We start from the raw sequence: 22,385 nt of genomic DNA on the forward strand, positions 1-22,385 counted from the left end.
CATGCACAGCAACGAAGACCCAACGCAGCCAAAAATAAATTAATTAAAAAAAAATAGACATTAAAAAAAATCAGACACAGAGGACTGGTCCAGGAGGTCTATTATCCCAATAATGAGTTCCAGAGACAGAGAGAAAACAAAGAAAACAATAAAGAGAAAATCAACAATACACTTCAAGCTAATTTCTTTTTTTTTTTTTTTTTTTTTGCTGTACGCGGGCCTCTCACTGCTGTGGCCTCTCCCGTTGCGGAGCACAGGCTCCAGACGCGCAGGCTCAGCGGCCATGGCTCACGGGCCCAGCCACTCTGCAGCATGTGGGATCCTCCCGGACTGGGGCACAAACCCGTGTCCCCTGCATCGGCAGGTGGACTCCCAACCACTACACCACCAGGGAAGCCCCCAAGCTAATTTCTTAACACTGAAGGCTATGAGTTTCCAAATTAAGAGTCTACCCAAATAAGCACGAAAATGGATAAAATCAGGCCCACATCAGTTCATATCATTTTAAAATATGAAAACAGAGAGGACAAGTAGAACTTGCTACAGAATCCAGAGAGAAAAAGATTTCCATAAAAGGATCAAAAATTTGAATACTGTTGATTTTCTGAGTAACAACCTGAATGCTAGAAGATGACTTCACAATTCTTATGAGAAAATGATTTACAATTTAGAATACTATGCCTCAGCTTCCCTGGTGGCGCAGTGGTTGCGCGTCCGCCTGCCGATGCAGGGGAACCGGGTTCGCGCCCCGGTCTGGGAGGATCCCACATGCCGCGGAGCGGCTGGGCCCGTGAGCCATGGCCGCTGGGCCTGCGCGTCCGGAGCCTGTGCTCCGCAACGGGAGAGGCCACAACAGAGGGAGGCCCGCATACCACAAAAAAAAAAAACATGATTTATAGAATACTATGCCTCAACTATTCATGAAGATATTCAATTCTCAAACTATTTAAGTGTGAGTATATTCTCAAAGAATATATTTTCTACCTACTCTCTCTCAGAAGTTACTGATGTATGCAGAAATCCAGCAGACACCACCTTAACCAAGTGATCAAGGTCAAAATCTCCAGTAATAAGACACATCAATATCATGAACCACATGATATGATGTACTGAGGGCACATCATTTCTGTGGTATTCTTGCCAAAAGTGCATAGTCCAATCATGAAAAATAACAGAGATATTCAATAAAATAACTGACCAGTATTCATAAAGTGTCCAATTAAACGTAATATGGGATCCTGAATAGGATCCTGCAAAAGAACAAGGACATTAGCAAAAAACTGATAAAATTTCTAATAAGGTGTTTAGTTTAATTAATAGTATTAAACCAATGTTGATTTCTTGGTTTTGATAATTGTACTGTAATTATACAAGACAGCACTAGGGGAAGCTGGTTGAGACATACGTGAAAACTCTATTACTTATGCAACTTTTCCTTAAGTCTACAACTGCTTCAAAATAAAGCGTCAAAAAAGGAAGAAACACAAAAAAACAGCAGCAGCACTGATTGCTGCAAACAGATAAATTACTGGAAGTTTCAGGGATAAAGAAAGAGGAACAGAAACAGCCCTGTACACATCCTGAGAGAATCCACCTCCTAAGGAGTAGCTACAAAGAAGACTCAAGGAATGAATAAACAATTATAAAAATAGGTTTTTTTTAAGTTTACTTTCATTATTTTATTCCAATACTTTTCTACCTTTTAAAAATATTGTACTACCTCGTTCCTGGTAAAATTTAATCCTCAAAGTTCCCATTCACCACCAGGTTAATATTCTTTCTACCTACATCCCAGGGATATGTCCCTCTAGTTGGAAAATCACTGTATCTTTTATGCTTTTTTTTAAATTGACATATAATTCACATCATAAAATTTACCTTTTGAAAGTATAAAATTCAGTGTGTTTTAGTATATTCACAGAGTTGTGCAACCATCACCACTATCTAATTTTAGGACATTTTCATCACCCCATAAAGAAACCTGTGCCCATTAGCAGTCATTTCCCATCTCTCCCTCCCCCAAAACCCCTGACAGCCAATTAATCTACTTTGTGTCTCTATGGATTTACCTACTCTGCACATTTCATATATATGGAATCATACAGTATGTGACCTTCTGCGTCTGGCTTCTTTCACTTAGCATAATGTTTAAAAGGTTCACTCATGTTGTAGCTTGTACAACAGTACTTCACTCCCTCTTATGGCTGAATAATATTACATTGTAACGACATACCACATTTTGTTCATCCCTTCACCAGTTGACAGACATTTGTTTGTTTCTACTTTTTGGCTTCAATGAATAATACTGTTATGAACATTCATGTGTAAGTTTTTGTGTGGACATATGCTTTATATCCTCTTGGATATAGATCTAGGTGTGGAACTGCTGCAGTATGTGGTAACTCTATGTTTAACTATTTACAGAACTACCTGTTTTCCAAAGTGGCTGTACCATTTTACATTCCCATTAGCAATGCATGAGGGTTCCAATTTCTCTACATCTTCACCAATGCTTGCTATTACCAGTCTTTTTGATTATAGCCATTTAGTGGGCGTGAAGCAGTATCTCACTGTGATTTTAATTTGCATTTCCTTTATGCCCAGTGATGAACATTTTTTCATGTGCTTAGTGGCCTTATGTCTATCTTCTTTGTAGATAGGTCTACTCAGATTCTTGACTCATTTTCTGATTGAGTTATTTGTCTTTTTTATTGTTGAGTTGTAAGGATCCTTTATATATTCCGTAAACTAGAATCTTATGAGACATATGATTTACAAATATTTCTCCCATTCTGTGAGTTGTATTTTCATTTTCTTGATAATGTCCTTTGAAGCAAAAATGTTTTTAATTTTTTTTTTTTAAACAAAGACTACTAGCAGCACTGGGAAGTGCTCTTTCAAAGCTGCTAAGTAGGCACAAACTTCTTGTTTCAGACCAAGTGTCGTGTCTTCAACTTAAGTGTACTCTTCTTTGGTCTTGTCGGTTGTTTCAAGGTTTGTTCCTTGCCTGATCTGAACTTGAGCAGCAGTTTCAAGTGCAAATACAGTCTGTTCTGTTACTCTTCATACCCAACAGCTCAGCGCCGCCTCTCCAGGACCACCATAAAAATGTTTTTAATTCTGATGAAGTCTAATTTATCTCTTTTTTCTTTGGTTGCTTGTGCTTTGGGTATCATATCTAAGAAACCACTGCTAAATCCAAGGTCATAAAAATGACAGATGAGCAAAAATTTAATATACACAAATAACAAAAGATTATTCAGCCTTAAAAAGGAAGGAAATTCTGACATATGCTACTTACCATGGATAAACGTTGACAACATTAAGCTAAGTGAAATAAGCCAGTGACAAAAAGACAGTGTATGATTCCACTTTTACGACATACTTAGAGTATCAAAATCATAGAGAAAGAAAGAGTGGATGTTGCTAGGGGCTGAAGGGAGGGGAGAATAGGGAGTTATTATTTAATGGGTACAGAATTTCAATTTTGTATGATGAAAAGAGTTATGGAGATAAATGGTGGTAATTGTTGTACAACAGTATAAATGTATTTAATACCACTGAACTACACACTTAAAAATGGTTAAGATGGCAAACTTTATGTTATGCGAATTTTACCACAATAAAAATAAAATAAATAATAAAATTGGCGTTTCCCTGGTGGCACAGTGGTTGAGAGTCCGCCTGCCAATGCAGGGGACACAGGTTCATGTCCCAGTCCGGGAAGATCCCACATGCCGCGGAGCGGCTGGGCCTGTAAGCCATGGCCGCTGAGCCTGCGCGTCCGGAGCCTGTGCTCCGCAACGGGAGAGGCCACAGCAGTGAGAGGCCCGCGTACCGCAAAAATAAAATAAAATAAGATAAAATAAAATAAAATAAAATTGGGTCCTTGTGCTCAGAAATTCATCTTCTGGTAGAAAAGACAGACATAGTTGTTAAGTAGACAATTACAAAACAATGTGATGTGATGAGGACATACATGAGAGAAACCAAACCTGGCAGGAGAGCAGGGAATGAAAGGTTTCTCAGAGGCAACATCTGACCTCTGTCTTAAAGGACAAGTTCACCAAAAAATTTACTCCCACCAAGAAAAGAGGAGTAACAGAAAGAACATCCAATTGAAGTTTTCCAATACATAGCTAAATTTGTGAGCCACAACCTCAGGGAGAGATGTGGCTGAGCTACAGATTTACAAGTCCTATACTCTTACCTCTTGGATTTCATCTGGGACAGTTGAGTCCATCAGTCTGAAGAGTAAATTTCGAAGCGGACCTGCCTGTCTCCCAAGAATGCTGGTAGCTACCCCTCCCGCAAGCGCAAGAGCAAGGTGATTTGAAAGCAGCTTCAGGCACAGCTTGAGGAAACTGTGGTGTTCCCTGAAACCAAATAAACTGCTATGAACTTCTGGAATATAAAAGAGCCCATACTATCTAGTTTGGATAACATTTTTTTCTCTTTAAAATTTTTCTCAAATTATGACTAACAGTAATTTTAAAAACACGATTCATGACATTATGGATTTTTCTATAGGTTATTATCAGTAAGTACCTAAGTTTAGCTCTTTTTTTAGATTATAAAGAAGTTTCAGGGGCTTCCCTGGTGGCGCAGTGGCTGCGCGTCCGCCTGCCGATGCAGGGGGGCCGGGTTCGCGCCCCGGTCTGGGAGGGTCCCGCGTGCCGCGGAGCGGCTGGGCCCGTGGGCCGTGGCCGCTGGGCCTGCGCGTCCGGAGCCTGTGCTCCGTAGCGGGAGGGGCCACAACAGAGGGAGGCCCGCATACCACAAAAAAGAAGTTTCATATAATTGAGGGATAAAGTGAATAAGAAAGAATAACTCAAAATTCAAAATGAGTAATTAATAAATGTGTGTGCACTTGTGCGCACACACAAATACACATATATATAACATACCTTGATGAAGGGAAAGGGAGCGGGGGAATATCACTGTTTATTTTATCACAGTATCTCTCAAGAAATGAACGAAGGTGTGAGAAGGTACTCTCTTCAAGGTCTACACAATAAGGTCGGTGCCAGGCAACAACTTGTCTAGAAGGAAGCATAAGAAAATCATGAAAAAGTCTTAACATGAAATTTTCACACATGATCAAAAGCAAAAATTAAACCATTATTAAAGTTGAAAGATGTTAACAAGATATACAGAAGATCTTTCTGATTATAAATGTGATAAAACCCTTCATTTTAGCAACTGAGGAAAACCAAGAATTTGCTATCTCTAGAATTCTTCAAGAAGAAAATACATAACCACTACTTATTCTGCAAGGTCTGGCTATTCATTCACCTGAAGTCAGAGGGCTGAGCCACATGATCTACTATAAACCCTTCTGGTTCTTAGGGCCTATAAGATGTATAGTTCATATTAATAAAAATAGCCTGACTCTGTAAAGTGATATACTGAAATCTACTAAAAGAAAACCTCTTGAAAACTCTTGTGAAAATTTTCAAGATCTTGGGAACCAATTTTCTACATATAAAGTGAGAAGTTGCAGATTTAATACTAACAGCAAATTATTTATATTCAATTTATTATATTTTCGGTTTTGTTTTGGAGGGTAATTACCTAAAAATGTTTTAAATTGGTTAGAATGATATAATAAACCCCATCTGAATCAAAGGTCTAGAATACAAATATAATACATTCTAAGTTATTAATTAGCCCATATACATCTGAAAATAGCTGAAATAACCTCAAAATTTCTTAAAATTCAATCTTCAAATATTGGCTAAAAATTACCTACCTGATTATCTAAAAAAGATATGGTTATTACATTAGGAAAAAGCTAAATTTCTGCAAAAAGTAACTTCCTTTATTTAAAAGTATGGCCACTGCTCCTTTTCAAAAAAACTACCAGATAAAGGGCATGGAAGCTAATTAACTGTTAAAAAGCAATAAAGCCTAGTTCTGATTTTGATTATTTTAACTTAAATTCCTCTTGATATGTGGCCACAATATTTAAGATCAGTATCTGGAGACAGAGAAGGAATTCACAATGTTTAAAAGACACTTAAATTAAGACAGTATCTTAATATACGGTATAACTTCTTGCTTATGAAACATATCTAACCTCAACATTCAAATTGAAAGAAATCTAGATAGCATGTCTATGATGGTAAATAAAGTCAATACTAGAAATAGTCAGAAGGGTATTTTATGAACAAAGTACAATTATTTCTGCTTTTATTAGTGTTTCTGCTGTTAATAAAACATAAGAAATTTTTTTAAATAAATTTATTTATTTTATTTATTTATCTTTGGCTGCTTTTGGTCTTCGTTGCTGCACGCAGGCTTTCTCTAGTTGCAGCGCATGGGCTTCTCATTGCAGTGGCTTCTCTTGTTGCGGAGCACGGGCTCTAGGCACGCGGGCTTCAGTAGTTGTGGCACGTGGGCTCTAGAGCTCAGGCTCAGTAGTTGTGGCGCACGGGCTTAGTTGCTCCGCGGCATGTGGGATCTTCCCGGACCAGGGCTCGAACCCGTGTCCCCTGCATTGGCAGGCGGATTCTTAACCACTGCGCCACCAGGGAAGCCCTAAAACACAAGAAATTTTAAACGTGAGCACATTTACCTGTCCCTAGGAAGAGCAGTCCATGCCAGACTATGTGATGTTCCAGCGGAGATCTGTTGAATAGCTATGCCATCTAAGCCACTCACTTTCTTTGGTTTAGTAATAGGACCTGTGGAATTTCCTTGCCCACACTGCCCCATTGAGTTATTGCCCCAGGCATAAACTTCATTATCTAAAAACAAAACATAAAGAACAAAAGAAAAGCCAAATTTCAATGTAAAATATTTATGGAAGGTAATATTTAATATTATTTCTTTATTTTTTTTTGTAGGTGATACCTGTTTCATTTATTTAAAACCTACAATATGCGTTTCAAACATGCCATGTTTTCAATCCATTAATTTAAAACAGAATTATCAAATTGTCACAATGTGCTAGGCCTTTAGTTAGAGTCAGAGATATGAAGTGGAACAGGGCATGGCCCATATTCTCCAGGAGCTCACAGCTTAGTGTGGAGACAGCCAAGTGCACTAATAATCAGAGTACAGTATGTCCCAGGCTGTTCCAATCAGGCTGGATCCAGGAAAGCTTTTTGTAGGCCACGAGCCCTGAACTGAATTCATTTTCTTATTCATTCATTTATTCATCCATCCATCTGCTCATCCATCCATCTGCTCATCCATCCATCCAATCATTCATTCACTTATTTTTAATTGCAGTAAAATACGCATAACATAAAACTCACATTTTAATCATTTTAAGTGCACAATTCAGAGACATTAAATCCATTCACAGTGCTGTGCAAGCATCACTACTATCCATCTCCAGAAACCTCTCATCATCCCAAACAGAAACCCTGTGCCGATTAAGCAGTATCTCCCCATCCCCCCTTCCTCCCAGTGCCTGTTAACCTCTACTCTGCTCTGTCTCTATGAACTTGCCTACTCTAGATACCTCATATAAGTGGAATCACATGATATTTGTTCTTTCATTTCACTCAGCGCAATGTTTTCAAGATTCACACACGTTGTAGCATAGATCAGTATTTCATTCCTTTGTAAGGCTGAATAATATTCCACTCTATGGATATACCCCCATTTTCTTTATCCATTCGTCTTTTGGTGGAAACTTGAGTTGTTTCCACCCTCTGGTGAATAACACTGCTATGAACATTGGTGTACAATTATCTGTTTGAGCCTCCGTTTTAGGTTCTTTTCGGTATATACCCAGAGTGGAATTGCCAGATCATATGGTAATTCTATTTGAACTGAACTTGGAAGGCTGAGTATGACTGAGCAGGAGGAAGCAAACACACTGTGGATGAATGACAAGGGAGGTCATGCTTCTGTGAGGTGACCCACCCATCGCATAATCTCTCACTCCCCCTCCTCTCAAGGACCGTGCTGTGTGTCTTACCATGACGACAACCACCAAATTTGATTCCTGGTTTCCCCAGAACAGCAACACTATGGTATCCTTTATGATATGCACTCCTTTCCCATCTCCTTCCCCAGTTCCACCCAGCCCAGAACACCCTAGGTCTTTCCACGGGTTGGTTAAGTACTCCTCTGCCTACCTCACTGTGTTGTTTTGAAAGAACTTGAAAAGGAATAGATACATGTATATGTATAACTGAGTCACTTTGCTGTATACCTGAAATTAACACAACATTGCAAATCACAGTCCAATATAAATTAAAAATTTAAAAAATCATAGCCAACTTGGTATGTTAAAAATGGGGAGAAAAAAAGGATGGTATGAACTTGAAAGTGCCTTTAAAACCTAATACTACTTCTTTAAAATCAAATGATCTTACCATGAGAAAGAGCCAAACAATGACTGTCTCCAATAGAAATATCAACTACTCTTGTGGCAGCCAGTTCTTCAATAAGCTTGGGTCTCAGTGCAGTAGCTTCTGAAGAACCACAACCTAGACAAGCGCCACAGCCCCAGGCATAGACCTGAAACAAAGAGAAATACACTGCACATAATATCCTGAGATGGTAGGTTAACAACTTACGTTGTTTAGAAATAAATATAATCTATTAAATAAGAGTGTGGTTTGATACTAAATAACTTTTTGTTGTTATAGAAACTTTCAGTTCAAAGTTGAAATCTTTGAATCTATCTTATATAATCATTCAAAGTTGAATCTATCTTATATAATCATTCAAAGCAGAAGTTATTACCCCTCTCATACAAAAGAAGCACGTGATTTTCAAGGAAGGTTTGTGACTTGCCAGTGGCTATACATCAAATAAGTGAGCATCTTTTGGCTTCAATTCATGGATTCCTACCACAAAACTCACAGTGAGAATGATGTAAAAGAGAAGTTTTAAATTTTAAGACAGCAACCAGCATTGTAACAAATGACTAACGTAATTAAATACAAAATGATAAATAGTTCTGCATTAGATCTTTTACGGCAAGGCATTCCAGTCTTTCAAAAATAATTAAATAATATGGTAATTTCAGCTTTGCTACTCATCTGCCATGTGAATGTCAGAAACATTTTTATACCACTGCCTGGCACATAATAGATTCCTACATGTGAAACAATGAGTGATCAGCTCACTTTTGCACTGTCATTGCTGATGGATGTAAGGAGCAAAATTATTGTCAGTCTATCACCATACCTGGACCCTCTCCATCACCAACAAACAAACAGAGGGAAGTCAAAATATGCATATAGAAAATCACAAGTTTATAAAGGGATTATACAATTCTAAGTATCCTAAGCCTGAGTAACCCTTTTTCAGAAACACCTAACCACCTAACCCTCTCAGATTATTTTCCATCTGGAAATGTTCTCCTTGCCCTCTCTTTTGATCACCTTCTTGCCTTCTTAGTTCATATCACTGGTTCCAGCAAGATCTATTCTCACTTTCCCCCACTATTCATGATTTTTAGCAAAAGGTTTAAGGGGTGTTTAGTGCTAAAAGCTTTTTTAAAAACCATCTTAATACAAAGAACATGGGGTTAACAGTAAGTTTATCTGGCTCGCACAGGCCAGGTCAGAAAACCTGGCTCCTTCTCAGAAACTCAACTTCTTCAAACAGGAGAAAATATTTCATTTCAGTAGATTAACTTTAAAATGTATTTTTTAACTTCAAAATTTAAATACAATTATCACTTTTTAGTCATCTGGTCCTCTGAAATACTCTAAACCTTTTATGCTCATCCCTTAGTCCTACCTGCCCTGTTGATGTCAAAGCAAGTGAAGACTGACTTCCAGCACAAACTTTGCGAATGAACATTCCTTGTAAAGCTTCAATAACTTTAGGTTTATACACTCTGTTGGTATCACCATGGCCAAGTTTGCCTATAAAAACAAACACATTCAAGTTAAACAATTTACTTGTTTCAAAGAAACGCTATTCTTTTTCTTAGTATTAATGTTGATAAATATCACTAATCTTTCCATCACTAACCTGACAGATTGTCCACATTTTAGAAAGCTCTAAGTTTCTGACAGCAGAGGATGTTAACAAATGAATGGTTTTATTACAAGAAAGAAACCAATAAACAATAGTTTTCTGAATTTTTATTTCAAGCAATTAAAACCACTTTAAGAGAGATATGGAAAATTAATTTGCTGTCTTTCTCCCTTTTAATGGTCATACTTCTAACTTCAAATTTGCTGATATAATAAACAGGTCCTTATACAAGAATGTATATGCATATAATGATTTTAAATTTTTTTTAAAAGACTCAATAATTCACCAAATAGAGAACTTGGCAAATCACCAAAGAAGAAAAACAAATGGCCAACAACCTCACTAAGGACGAAATACAGATTAAATACCATTTTCACTAGTGAAACTATTTTTTTAATTATCTTAATTTTAATAGCCAGTGCTGTTGAGGGATACGGGGAAATGAGCATTCTTGCATCACTGGTAGGAGTGGCTAAAGTAGAAAAAGATTTAGTCATTCACTGTATTGTTTTTAATACTGAAAAAAATTGGAAACCATCTAGATATTCAACAATAATAAATTGTTTTGTAAGTTTTGCTACAATCATATGAAAGAATACTTTGTGCCACTGAAAAGAAAAATGTAGAGCCATGTTTTTTGACATAGAAAGATATTCATAAGATACTGTTAGATAAAAACAAACAAGTTATAAGACAGTAACTATGGTATATATAGGTCTGCTTTAGTTTTTTTAAAACATCTATGTAGAAATATATGTACATATTTATATAAATGCATATATATTTATCTCCCAAAATTTTAACAATGCTTAGAGCAAATTTTTCTTAAATTTTAAGAAAAATTTATTTAAATTTTAAAAATTTCTGCTCACCTATATACATCTGAGTTTTTCTACAACAGCCTTGTATAACTGAAAAATAAATTTTTTTAAAAGTCAAGGAAAAAAGGCCAAAGCTATCAATAAATAATTTTTTACATACCATTGTCTCCTCCTCCAAAAGACCACACAGTTCTCCCATCTTTAGATAAAGCAATAGTATGTGAACTGCCACAAGAAACCTCTCCTACATTGCTAATGTCTTTTACTAACGTTGGAATGTTACGGCTATTACTGTCACCGTGACCTTGGATAAAACACACAAAACAACAAAGAAATAATGTTAGCTCTTTTTCTTTAGCCCATTACTTTACAGGTAGAATAAACATTACAAGTTATTAACAGAATTGAGGAATTTTTTAAGTGCAATTAAATATGAAAAACAGAATCATTTCTAATATCTTCTCATCTAATCTTCTAGGCTGCTCCCAACATGAGATACTCAGTCCCTTCACTGAATCAGTAGAACATTCTATTATGCTCCTCTCACAGCACTTATCTAATGCTGTCTAGTATTGTTAACACTGACTTGTTTTCACTACCTCCTAGATAACACACTTCAGGATCACTTTAGGATGATCTTTCTTATCCCTGAAATCCTATAGTGCCTGCTCAAGGTAGTAAATACTTGCTAGATTTAATTACATCTTAAATTTCAGCACCAGAATCTAGGTACTCTCTATATAAAATTATCTTCCTCTGAGCTTAATAGTAACAAAAATAAATGACCGTCTTTGGCCTATTAAATTTAGTCTCACCACTTCTCAGTAACCATCATCATTTCTATTTTTCTGTGAGACTAACTTCAATTTTTAAAAAATCTTACCTAATCTTCCAAAGTCTCCTTCACCCCATGTGTATAATTCACCATCCTCTGTGACAGCAGCACTATGTCTGTATCCAGCTGACACACAAACAACTACCTGTATTGCACACAAAGTGAATTTGATGAACACAAGATACTAAAACATAGAGTTCACATTTGATCCTATACACAGAGACTTCAGAGATACTGATATTCACAACTCAGCCAGAAGTGCCATGTAGAGTTGTGGAGGTTTTGCCCAGGACAAGGCTGCCTGCATAAAGGATCAAGAAAGTGCTGAAACACAGCCTAAGCTCTGTTGGCCAAGCCACAAACTCTGACTTCTACCCAGAGAGGACAACTTTTCTTAATTCACACAAAGAGACTGTAAAGGCTAGCAGCACTCTCTCGCCCACTCCTCCCTGCCCCAAATACATCAATCTAATCACCTGTAACAATACTATATCACCAATCAACTCTTTACTCAAAGAGTTGGATGGGGCTGAACACTCATGGAACAATGAAAAATTTTTAAATATAACATTAACACAAAACCTTCAGCCTGGCTAATCAAGAAAAATTCATTACATAATAGGGTTTAACTCTCAAAAACACACTGACTATTACCAATGAAGAAAGATCTAAGCTATAAGCTTATATCAATTAAATTCCTAATAGTATCTCTTTACCCTCAAATAGCTACACAGTTTACGGGCAGAATCAGGGAAATAAGGGTATATGGCAGCATAATTTGGGGATCACTTATACCTTTTAACACTGATCAAAATCACTAACTGATGAAAAAAGATAAGCAGAAAAACTATCCATACTAATAACTCCACATTTTTTAATCTCCAAAAATTAGAACTCACTTTAGAAAATTCAAAATTTAGATTCAATTAAAAATACTGATCACCTACTACATTTTAGATAATATACTAAGAACCTCTGAAATTTTTATCTGTAAATTATCAATTTACTTTTTGGGAATTTTTCCTTCATGATATTCATACTGTTATTTTTAATTGGCAATGTTTCCATTATAAAATGAAACATTAAAAGAACATAAATAAGGAATTCCCTGGAGGTTCAGTGGTTAGGACTCAGCGCTTTCATAGCGGTTGCCCAAGTTCACCGGGCCACCGCTATGGTCGGCAAGCTATGCGGTGCAGCCAAAAAAAAAAAAAAAAAATATATATATATATATATATATGTATATATACACACACACACACACGTGTGTGGATATATACATATATATATATGTAAAGAAAATTTAAAACAATGGGAATTAAGAAAAAAGGTGCTAGAAAAACTAAAAAAATACAACTTTAAAGAGTATTTATCTGAGGTTCCTTAGAGTAAAAAAATAATTGAAATATAGTTGATTTACAATGTTTCAGGTGTACAGCAAGGTGATACAAATATATATATATATATATATATATGTATATATACACACACACACACACGTGTGTGGATATATACATATATATATATGTAAAGAAAATTTAAAACAATGGGAATTAAGAAAAAAGGTGCTAGAAAAACTAAAAAAATACAACTTTAAAGAGTATTTATCTGAGGTTCCTTAGAGTCACACATTCAACATCTTATCAAGGACCCCCTGATATTAAGTGGAATGTTCTAAGGCTCACTGCTTTGAGGCTGATATCTAAGTTAAACATTGAAAGTTATAATAAAGTAAAACTCATTTGAGAGCCAACTTTGTCAGACAAACTCCCATGAAAGAAGTGTCCCATTTTTAATTTTGGTATAAAATAAAATTTTAGGGCTTCCCTGGTGGCGCAGTGGTTGAGAGTCCGCCTGCCGATGCAGGGGACACGGGTTCGTGCCCCGGTCCGGGAAGATCCCACATGCCGCGGAGCGGCTGGGCCCATGAGCCATGGCCACTGAGCCTGCGTGTCCGGAGCCTGTGCTCCGCAACGGGAGAGGCCACAACAGTGAGAGGCCCACGTACCGCGAAAAAAAATAATAATAAAATAAATAAATTAATTAAATAAAATAAAATTTTAACTTTAAAGACTTTTATATAAGAAAACATTCACAGAAAGAAAGCAATCTTAAAATGGAGGAACTCACAAAATTGCATATAATTTTAACTTAGGAAAATGGCTTCATTTCTTTAACAAAAGGTAAAATAGAAATAAAAAGAGGAGATCTAGGTTCAGTTTCTAATGGTACCATTTATTTGTGTGTGACCTTGGCCAAGTTACTTAACCACTTTAAATGTCTTATTTAAGTTTTTTGTTAAAATGCCACCTACTCCAAGAGAACCCTCTGACCTCATTATCTAATATCACACCCAGCCAAAGTTAGTATCTATTACGTTACTCCATTTTTTCTTTACTATTATTTGAAATTATTTTATGTGTTTTCTTACTTATTTATCATCTCTAGCCCACAGATTAAAGCTCCATGAGAGTAAGAATCTTGTCTGTTTTGTTCACTGCTATATGTCTAATGCCTAAAACACTGCCTGGCATTTGGAAGGTACTAAATAAATATTTGTTAAATGGATGATTCTCAGTTTCCTATCTGTGAAATGAAAATAACAACTACTTTAACAAGGCTGTTATAAGAATTAAAATTAAATAATGTATGTGAAAGTGTGTTGTAAACCATCAAGCAGATATATAAAAGATAAGCCAAAGGGTTGGGAGGGTGGGCTACTTCAGAAAGAATACATCAAAATCTGAAAGATATTGTAAATTATAGCAATCATAGTACCAGTGCATCTAATTATTTTTAAATCCAAAAAGAAGGCACATACCTTTCCCTGCAGAGGGCCCTGAATAAGCTTGGGATATTTCTGTGTTGAACTATTTCCATGTCCCAGTTTCCCATAGTCACCATCTCCCCAGCTGAAGACTTCTCCTTCTGTGGTGAAAGCTAAAGTATGACCATCAGATCCTTTAGAAGATGAGACCTTTTTAATGGACCTGTGAGGCTCAAATGTTAACTTTTTTAAAGTAGACTGATTATTAGAATCTCCAAGGCCCAGTCTCCCATAGCTGCCTTTACCACAAGCTCTGACAGAGCCATCCATAGAAATGACAAAAGTGCAGTACTGTCCAGCTTCAATCTATAAGCAAACAAACAGAATCATAGATAATAAAATGCTTCTGTGAAAATCGAAGTATAATATTTAAGTTGATTTTACCAAAGAGGCTCAAAGGATATCTTTTAAAGCAGAATATGAATATCCATAGAGATTAAGAAGTAAACAGAAAATTAAGAAAACTATTAATGGCCTATTCATGTTGACTTTACTGTTGAACTCAAATTATTGTATATTTTATCTTTTCAGGTTATCTATCCAGTCATGGTTCAATGAAACAACAAAGAAAAATGTTTAGCCTCCTCTTATATAACTGGTGAAGGGCAAGAAGGAAAATTTTCCTGTAATTCCTTAGGGTCCATTATAACAAGAACCATGTAATATATATTCTAAATTCATTTGAGAAAAACATACGTTTTAATGAAAATAATAAAACAGAAAGTTCCATTTTGCCTAAAAGTTAGCTACAAATGTAAAAAAAGTGATCATAATAAGAAAATGAAATGCCAATATGGCAAAGGGAAAATTCTAGTTTTTACTTAGTCTTATTTACCATTTGTGTTGAATATAAGGGTAAGTCTGCTGCCATTCATAATTCTTTTTAAAACTCCAGATGCAAATTTAACTTTTTAAAACTTGGAAACACTATTAGGGAAATGAGGGACTTAAAATATTTTTTCTATGAAAATGAAAAAACTGATGCAGTATAGTATAGAAACAATATAGATAAGAAACAAGCAAGAACATTCACACATTAAAAAAAAAACAAAAAAAAAACACTCAACATTATTTAAAGCAAACCCTGTCATGTACCAATTTGTAAGGTATGCAGAGAACTCACAGTCTGAGCATCAGAGAAACTAGGAGCCAGTTTGGGTTGTAATATTTTCTCCTGTGTGCCTTCTACCAACTGATGGCTGCTATTGCTCCCCCAAACATAAACCTCACAGGTTTCTGAAACAATAGGAGCATCACCAGTCTGAATGCTATCTGGGCTAGCACATGTTCTTGAGTAATCAGAAGCCATTCTGCAAACCTATTAAAATAAGAAACATGCAATAAATAGTCAAGACATTCTTAGTGCAGATATTTTTATAAATATTCTCTGAAATTATTGTTGACTTTCCTTCTTCGAAAACTATCTCAACTGCTCAAATAACCTAAGAGCAACACATCCAATCTTAAACACAGATGGCTAGACTATTTACTCCTGCAGAATAAATCACTAAAAGATACCAACAAAGGTGGCAAAAATGGGGAGGGGGAGACACACAATCAAGCCTTTATTAACTAAATATTTTATTAACGCATATAATAGCATTATAGATGAACAAAGTAGAAAAAAACCTACCTTTGATAATCCCATCACCTTAATACAATGTATGCTATCTTTTTTTACATATGTTCTTCCAGAGTTTTGCATATACATGCTCTTTAACATAGTTATCACAGTGGATATATAAGTGACGATACAAAAGGGCCATGCAGAATTTTCTCTATGTCTACTTAATCTTCATAATTGAACCAACAATATTCCATCTAATGTAAAAATCACAATTTACTTAAGCATTTTCCTTTAAGAGGGCACTGAGATTCTTTCTACTTATTTGTTACATGAGCCATTTTTAAGAATACAGTTGTGGCTACTTCATTGTTTTGTTTTGTTTTTTTGAAGGAAAATAATCAATGCTATTTGGCTGCACTGAAGTGTGTTCCCGGCTGGCTTCGTGGGGCGGGGGGGGGGGGGGTTCCATTGATTAACCCTGGGCACTGGCTCACTCCCTACCACCTAGGCAGCCTCCTCCTTGGCGGCCTCCTCCTCCTCCTGTTGCTACATTTTTAATTACTTCACTTGGTAGAGAACCTCGGACATGGGACTACTATATGCAAAAAATGACAACAATCTTCTGATTCCTGAAACATACTATACCAAATTGCTTTCAAAACTGGTGTTACAATATTATTTCATCACCAGCAATGTATAAAATGAGGGAGGTCTTAAAAATGATAAAGGTCCAGAACAATTCAACACTCACACACATATCTATACGTATCTGTATATATAGATATAGCTATAGCTATATAAAAAATCATGGCTTATTTACCATTTGTGTTGAATATGATGGTAAAGTCTATTGCCATTCATAACGCTTTATAAAAATCCAGGCTTCTCCTCTCCTCATCCCCTCTCCTCAAAACCCTGCCAAAAGCACAGGACCCAGGGTTGTCATCACAGTTGCCCTAACCAATGAATAGGTCTATGTGAGAGTACCAGTCTCACTGCACCCATACCAATAAGTATTATGCTTTAAAATTTTTTTGAAAAGTAAAGTGGGAAAAAAGAGGATGTATTCTTTTAACTTCACACTTCCTTATTATCAACAGAACTAAAGTTTTTCCATCTATTTGCTTATAACTAACTTCTGCCCATTTATTTATTAGGGTTTAATGGATTTTTTACTGACTTTGTATGAATCCCATACAATAAAGATATTATCTCTGACTACAGCTGTTGTCAATTTGTTGTCTGCCTTTTAGGGGTTTTTTTGGTTGTTTTTGTTCTTCTCTGAATCAAGTAAAACAATAAAAGAAGAATCTTCAAAAGTCAATATTATATTGCCAGACCATGAAATGGGAAGGGATAGAGTAATTTCAGTCAGAATCTTTAAATAGTACCCAAAACAACAGAATATGTGTGTCAGACGAATAATTTTCAGTGAACATGAGGAGAGTTTTGAGGACATACAAGCTATGCATAAGTAAAGGCTGCCAGTCCCTAATAAGAGATCTGAAATTCTGCTGCTGACAAAAGGAGGATGATGGGCCCAAATAGGTTAGAATTTTTTATCTAAAGATCTATTAGAGTAGTCCCCCTTTATTCGCAGTTTCACTTTCTGTGGTTTCAGTTACTGGCAGCCAACCGTCATCTGAAAATATTAAATGGAAAATCCCAGAAATAAACAATTCATAAGTTTTAAACTGCATACTGTTCTGAGTATCATCCCTTTGTCCAGCATAGCCACACTATATAAGCTAGCCACCCGTTAGTCACTTAGTAGCCATCTGGTTATCAGTTCATCTGCCACAGTATCTCAGTGCTTGTGTTCAAGTAACCCTTATTTTACTTAAAAATGGCCCCTAAGTGCAAGAGTTGTGATGCTGGCAATCTGGATAGTCTCCTACTGTACCTAATTTATAAATTAAGTTTTATCATAGGTATGTATGTATAGGAAATAACATGGTATATATAGGGTTTGGTACTATTCATGATTTCAGGCATCCACTGGGGGTCTTGGAACATATTCCCCATATTTAAGAAGGGACTACTGTTCTATAATAAGGCTTAAAAAAATCATAACCCTCCTTCCCTGACCCCAAGAAAAAGAGAGAAGAGAGGAGAAGGGGAGGGGAAGGGAACGGGAAGGGGAGAGGAGGGGAGGAGAGGAGAGGGGGAAGCAAAGGGGAGGGGGAGGAGAGGGGGTAACAAAAAACCTGTTCACAAGACTTAGAAATGTGTTTTTTAAAAACAACTGGAGGAGGGGCTTCCCTGATGGCGCAGTGGTTAAGAATCCGTCTGCCAATGCAGGGGACATGGGTTCAAGCCCTGGTCCAGGAAGATCCCACATGCTGCGGAGCAACTAAGCCCACATGCCACAACTACTGAGCCTGCGCTCTAGAGCCCACATGCCACAACTACTGAAGCCCGCACACCTACAGCCTGTGCTCCGCAACAAGAGGAGCCATCGTAATGAGAAGCACGCGTACCAAAACGAAGAGTAGCCCACACTCGCCGCAACTAAAGAAACCCCATGCACAGCAACAAAGACCCAATGCAGCCAAAAAAACCAACCAAACAAACAAACAAAAAAAAACAACTGGGGGAGCACGTAGAATTCTGGAAAAGATGACAATAGCAGCAGCAATGTAGTTTTCTAAACATGGAATCATTACACAAAACAAATAGAAGGCTAAACTCCAAATCTGTGCTTAATATTCACAATAAAACTAGACAATCATAGCTCCAGTAACTCCAAAATATAAGCAGGTGCAGACAAACCACTACCAAACACAGAATCTGCATGGGAATAATATCTGTGCAGGAGGAAGCCAAAGAGTGTCTGACAGACCTCAGAATATGAAAAACCCAAAACAACCAATCAGGTACTCACCAGAAAGAACAGTGAGCCAATCTAAGAACAGCAGCTGCAACTGGGAAGAGTTTGCCCTCTCTGATAGCAGGTAAGTACAAAAAGGTTCCATGATGAGAAGTTTGAAAAAAGCTAGAGCAGGGCTTCCCTGGTGGCGCAGTGGTTGAGAGTCCGCCTGCCGATGCAGGGGACACGGGTTCATGCCCCGGTCCGGGAAGATCCCACATGCTGTGGAGCGGCTAGGCCCGTGAGCCATGGCCGCTGAGCATGCGCATCGGGAGCCTGTGCTCCGCAACAGGTGAGGCCACAACAGTGAGAGACCCGCGTACCGTGAAAAAAAAAAAAAAAAAGCTAGAGCACTCTAGCTCTTGTGAATTCTTGAAACTGAAAAGCCAGTACTCCCTTCCAGGACAGAGCCCTCATACTGAGCAGAAACTACTGGGAGTGGAATAAAAGTTGAGCAGAATGTGGACAAAAGAAAGGAAAGATAAAAAGTTAAGATAAAAGGTGGGGAGGGGAATATGCTTGAAACCACCTTATTTTTTCTAACGTTACACAAAAACAATAGAGAAAGGAAGTCTATGGATTTAGAAAAGCCATCTTGAATCCCATCCCATTCTAAAAATTCAGGAAAACAAATTTTTCATAAAAATAAGCAAGAGAAAAGTATGAAAGTCAAATTCCATATGAAGTTGTTATAAGGGGAAAAAAAGGAAAAGAGGCAGAATAACATCCGTACAATAAAAGCATGACAGATGGGAATGGCCCACAAAACAGATCAAACTGTAACCTATTTCAAAGCAAGGTAAAGGGATTAAGAAAATGAAACAAGACTTGAAAGAAAAACACAAAACTGAAAGAGAAGCAAGCATTCAAAATGAGGTGACAGACTCAAAAAAAGAATTAGAAATAAGAGAAAAAAATCATTTCAGAAATGAGGGGTAAACTGTAAGAAATCCAAGAGTAAATAAATACAGAAGATAATACTTTATGAGCAACAAAAGATAAAAAGGAAAAAGCTGTTTAGAAATAAAAAAAGAAATGAAAATGATATAAAAAGTAGTCCAAAAAAAGTGACAATTACAAAGTTAATTGTTAAAAATCCAACATACATCTGAGACTGAACCAGAAAGAAATAGAAAATATAAAGAGACCAATCACAAGCACTGAAATTGAGACTGTGATTAAAAAACTTCCAACAAATAAAAGCCCAGGACCAGATGGCTTCACAGGTGAATTCGATCAAACATATACAGAAGAGCTAACACTTACCCTTCCCAAACTCTTCCAAAATACAGCAGAGGGAGGAACACTCCCAAACTCATTCTATGAGGCTACCATCACCTGATACCAAAACCAGACAAAGATGTCACAAAGAAAGAAAACTACAGGCCAATATCACTGATGAACATACATGCAAAAATCCTCAACAAAATACTAGCAAACAGAATCCAACAGCACAATAAAGGATCATACACCATGATCAAGTGGGGTTTATCCCAGGAATGCAAGGATTCTTCAATATACACAAATCAATCAATGTGATACACCATATTAAAACGAAGAGTAGCCCACACTCGCCGCAACTAAAGAAACCCCATGCACAGCAACAAAGACCCAATGCAGCCAAAAAAACCAACCAAACAAACAAACAAAAAAAAACAACTGGGGGAGCACGTAGAATTCTGGAAAAGATGACAATAGCAGCAGCAATGTAGTTTTCTAAACATGGAATCATTACACAAAACAAATAGAAGGCTAAACTCCAAATCTGTGCTTAATATTCACAATAAAACTAGACAATCATAGCTCCAGTAACTCCAAAATATAAGCAGGTGCAGACAAACCACTACCAAACACAGAATCTGCATGGGAATAATATCTGTGCAGGAGGAAGCCAAAGAGTGTCTGACAGACCTCAGAATATGAAAAACCCAAAACAACCAATCAGGTACTCACCAGAAAGAACAGTGAGCCAATCTAAGAACAGCAGCTGCAACTGGGAAGAGTTTGCCCTCTCTGATAGCAGGTAAGTACAAAAAGGTTCCATGATGAGAAGTTTGAAAAAAGCTAGAGCAGGGCTTCCCTGGTGGCGCAGTGGTTGAGAGTCCGCCTGCCGATGCAGGGGACACGGGTTCATGCCCCGGTCCGGGAAGATCCCACATGCTGTGGAGCGGCTAGGCCCGTGAGCCATGGCCGCTGAGCATGCGCATCGGGAGCCTGTGCTCCGCAACAGGTGAGGCCACAACAGTGAGAGACCCGCGTACCGTGAAAAAAAAAAAAAAAAAGCTAGAGCACTCTAGCTCTTGTGAATTCTTGAAACTGAAAAGCCAGTACTCCCTTCCAGGACAGAGCCCTCATACTGAGCAGAAACTACTGGGAGTGGAATAAAAGTTGAGCAGAATGTGGACAAAAGAAAGGAAAGATAAAAAGTTAAGATAAAAGGTGGGGAGGGGAATATGCTTGAAACCACCTTATTTTTTCTAACGTTACACAAAAACAATAGAGAAAGGAAGTCTATGGATTTAGAAAAGCCATCTTGAATCCCATCCCATTCTAAAAATTCAGGAAAACAAATTTTTCATAAAAATAAGCAAGAGAAAAGTATGAAAGTCAAATTCCATATGAAGTTGTTATAAGGGGAAAAAAAGGAAAAGAGGCAGAATAACATCCGTACAATAAAAGCATGACAGATGGGAATGGCCCACAAAACAGATCAAACTGTAACCTATTTCAAAGCAAGGTAAAGGGATTAAGAAAATGAAACAAGACTTGAAAGAAAAACACAAAACTGAAAGAGAAGCAAGCATTCAAAATGAGGTGACAGACTCAAAAAAAGAATTAGAAATAAGAGAAAAAAATCATTTCAGAAATGAGGGGTAAACTGTAAGAAATCCAAGAGTAAATAAATACAGAAGATAATACTTTATGAGCAACAAAAGATAAAAAGGAAAAAGCTGTTTAGAAATAAAAAAAGAAATGAAAATGATATAAAAAGTAGTCCAAAAAAAGTGACAATTACAAAGTTAATTGTTAAAAATCCAACATACATCTGAGACTGAACCAGAAAGAAATAGAAAATATAAAGAGACCAATCACAAGCACTGAAATTGAGACTGTGATTAAAAAACTTCCAACAAATAAAAGCCCAGGACCAGATGGCTTCACAGGTGAATTCGATCAAACATATACAGAAGAGCTAACACTTACCCTTCCCAAACTCTTCCAAAATACAGCAGAGGGAGGAACACTCCCAAACTCATTCTATGAGGCTACCATCACCTGATACCAAAACCAGACAAAGATGTCACAAAGAAAGAAAACTACAGGCCAATATCACTGATGAACATACATGCAAAAATCCTCAACAAAATACTAGCAAACAGAATCCAACAGCACAATAAAGGATCATACACCATGATCAAGTGGGGTTTATCCCAGGAATGCAAGGATTCTTCAATATACACAAATCAATCAATGTGATACACCATATTAACAAACTGAAGGATAAAAACCAT

At 36.9% G+C, this 22,385-nt stretch overlaps 1 protein-coding gene across 1 annotated transcript in view; it reads right to left on the minus strand.

The window, feature by feature from the left end:
- The window catches only part of HERC1 (HECT and RLD domain containing E3 ubiquitin protein ligase family member 1), a 212,402-nt gene that overhangs the window by 135,621 nt on the left and 54,396 nt on the right, over nucleotides 1–22,385 (minus strand). Inside the window, exons 4-12 of the mRNA XM_028494914.2 lie at nucleotides 15,561–15,755; nucleotides 14,432–14,743; nucleotides 11,659–11,755; nucleotides 10,936–11,079; nucleotides 9,712–9,839; nucleotides 8,334–8,478; nucleotides 6,578–6,749; nucleotides 4,908–5,042; nucleotides 4,211–4,376 (exon numbers count right to left, since the gene is read on the minus strand). Coding sequence (XP_028350715.1) covers nucleotides 4,211–4,376; nucleotides 4,908–5,042; nucleotides 6,578–6,749; nucleotides 8,334–8,478; nucleotides 9,712–9,839; nucleotides 10,936–11,079; nucleotides 11,659–11,755; nucleotides 14,432–14,743; nucleotides 15,561–15,755 — 1,494 coding nt within the window. The remainder of the gene's footprint in view (nucleotides 1–4,210; nucleotides 4,377–4,907; nucleotides 5,043–6,577; nucleotides 6,750–8,333; nucleotides 8,479–9,711; nucleotides 9,840–10,935; nucleotides 11,080–11,658; nucleotides 11,756–14,431; nucleotides 14,744–15,560; nucleotides 15,756–22,385) is intronic.

This window comes from Physeter macrocephalus, chromosome 11, assembly GCF_002837175.3.
Source record: "Physeter macrocephalus isolate SW-GA chromosome 11, ASM283717v5, whole genome shotgun sequence".
Taxonomy (NCBI): domain Eukaryota; kingdom Metazoa; phylum Chordata; class Mammalia; order Artiodactyla; family Physeteridae; genus Physeter; species Physeter macrocephalus.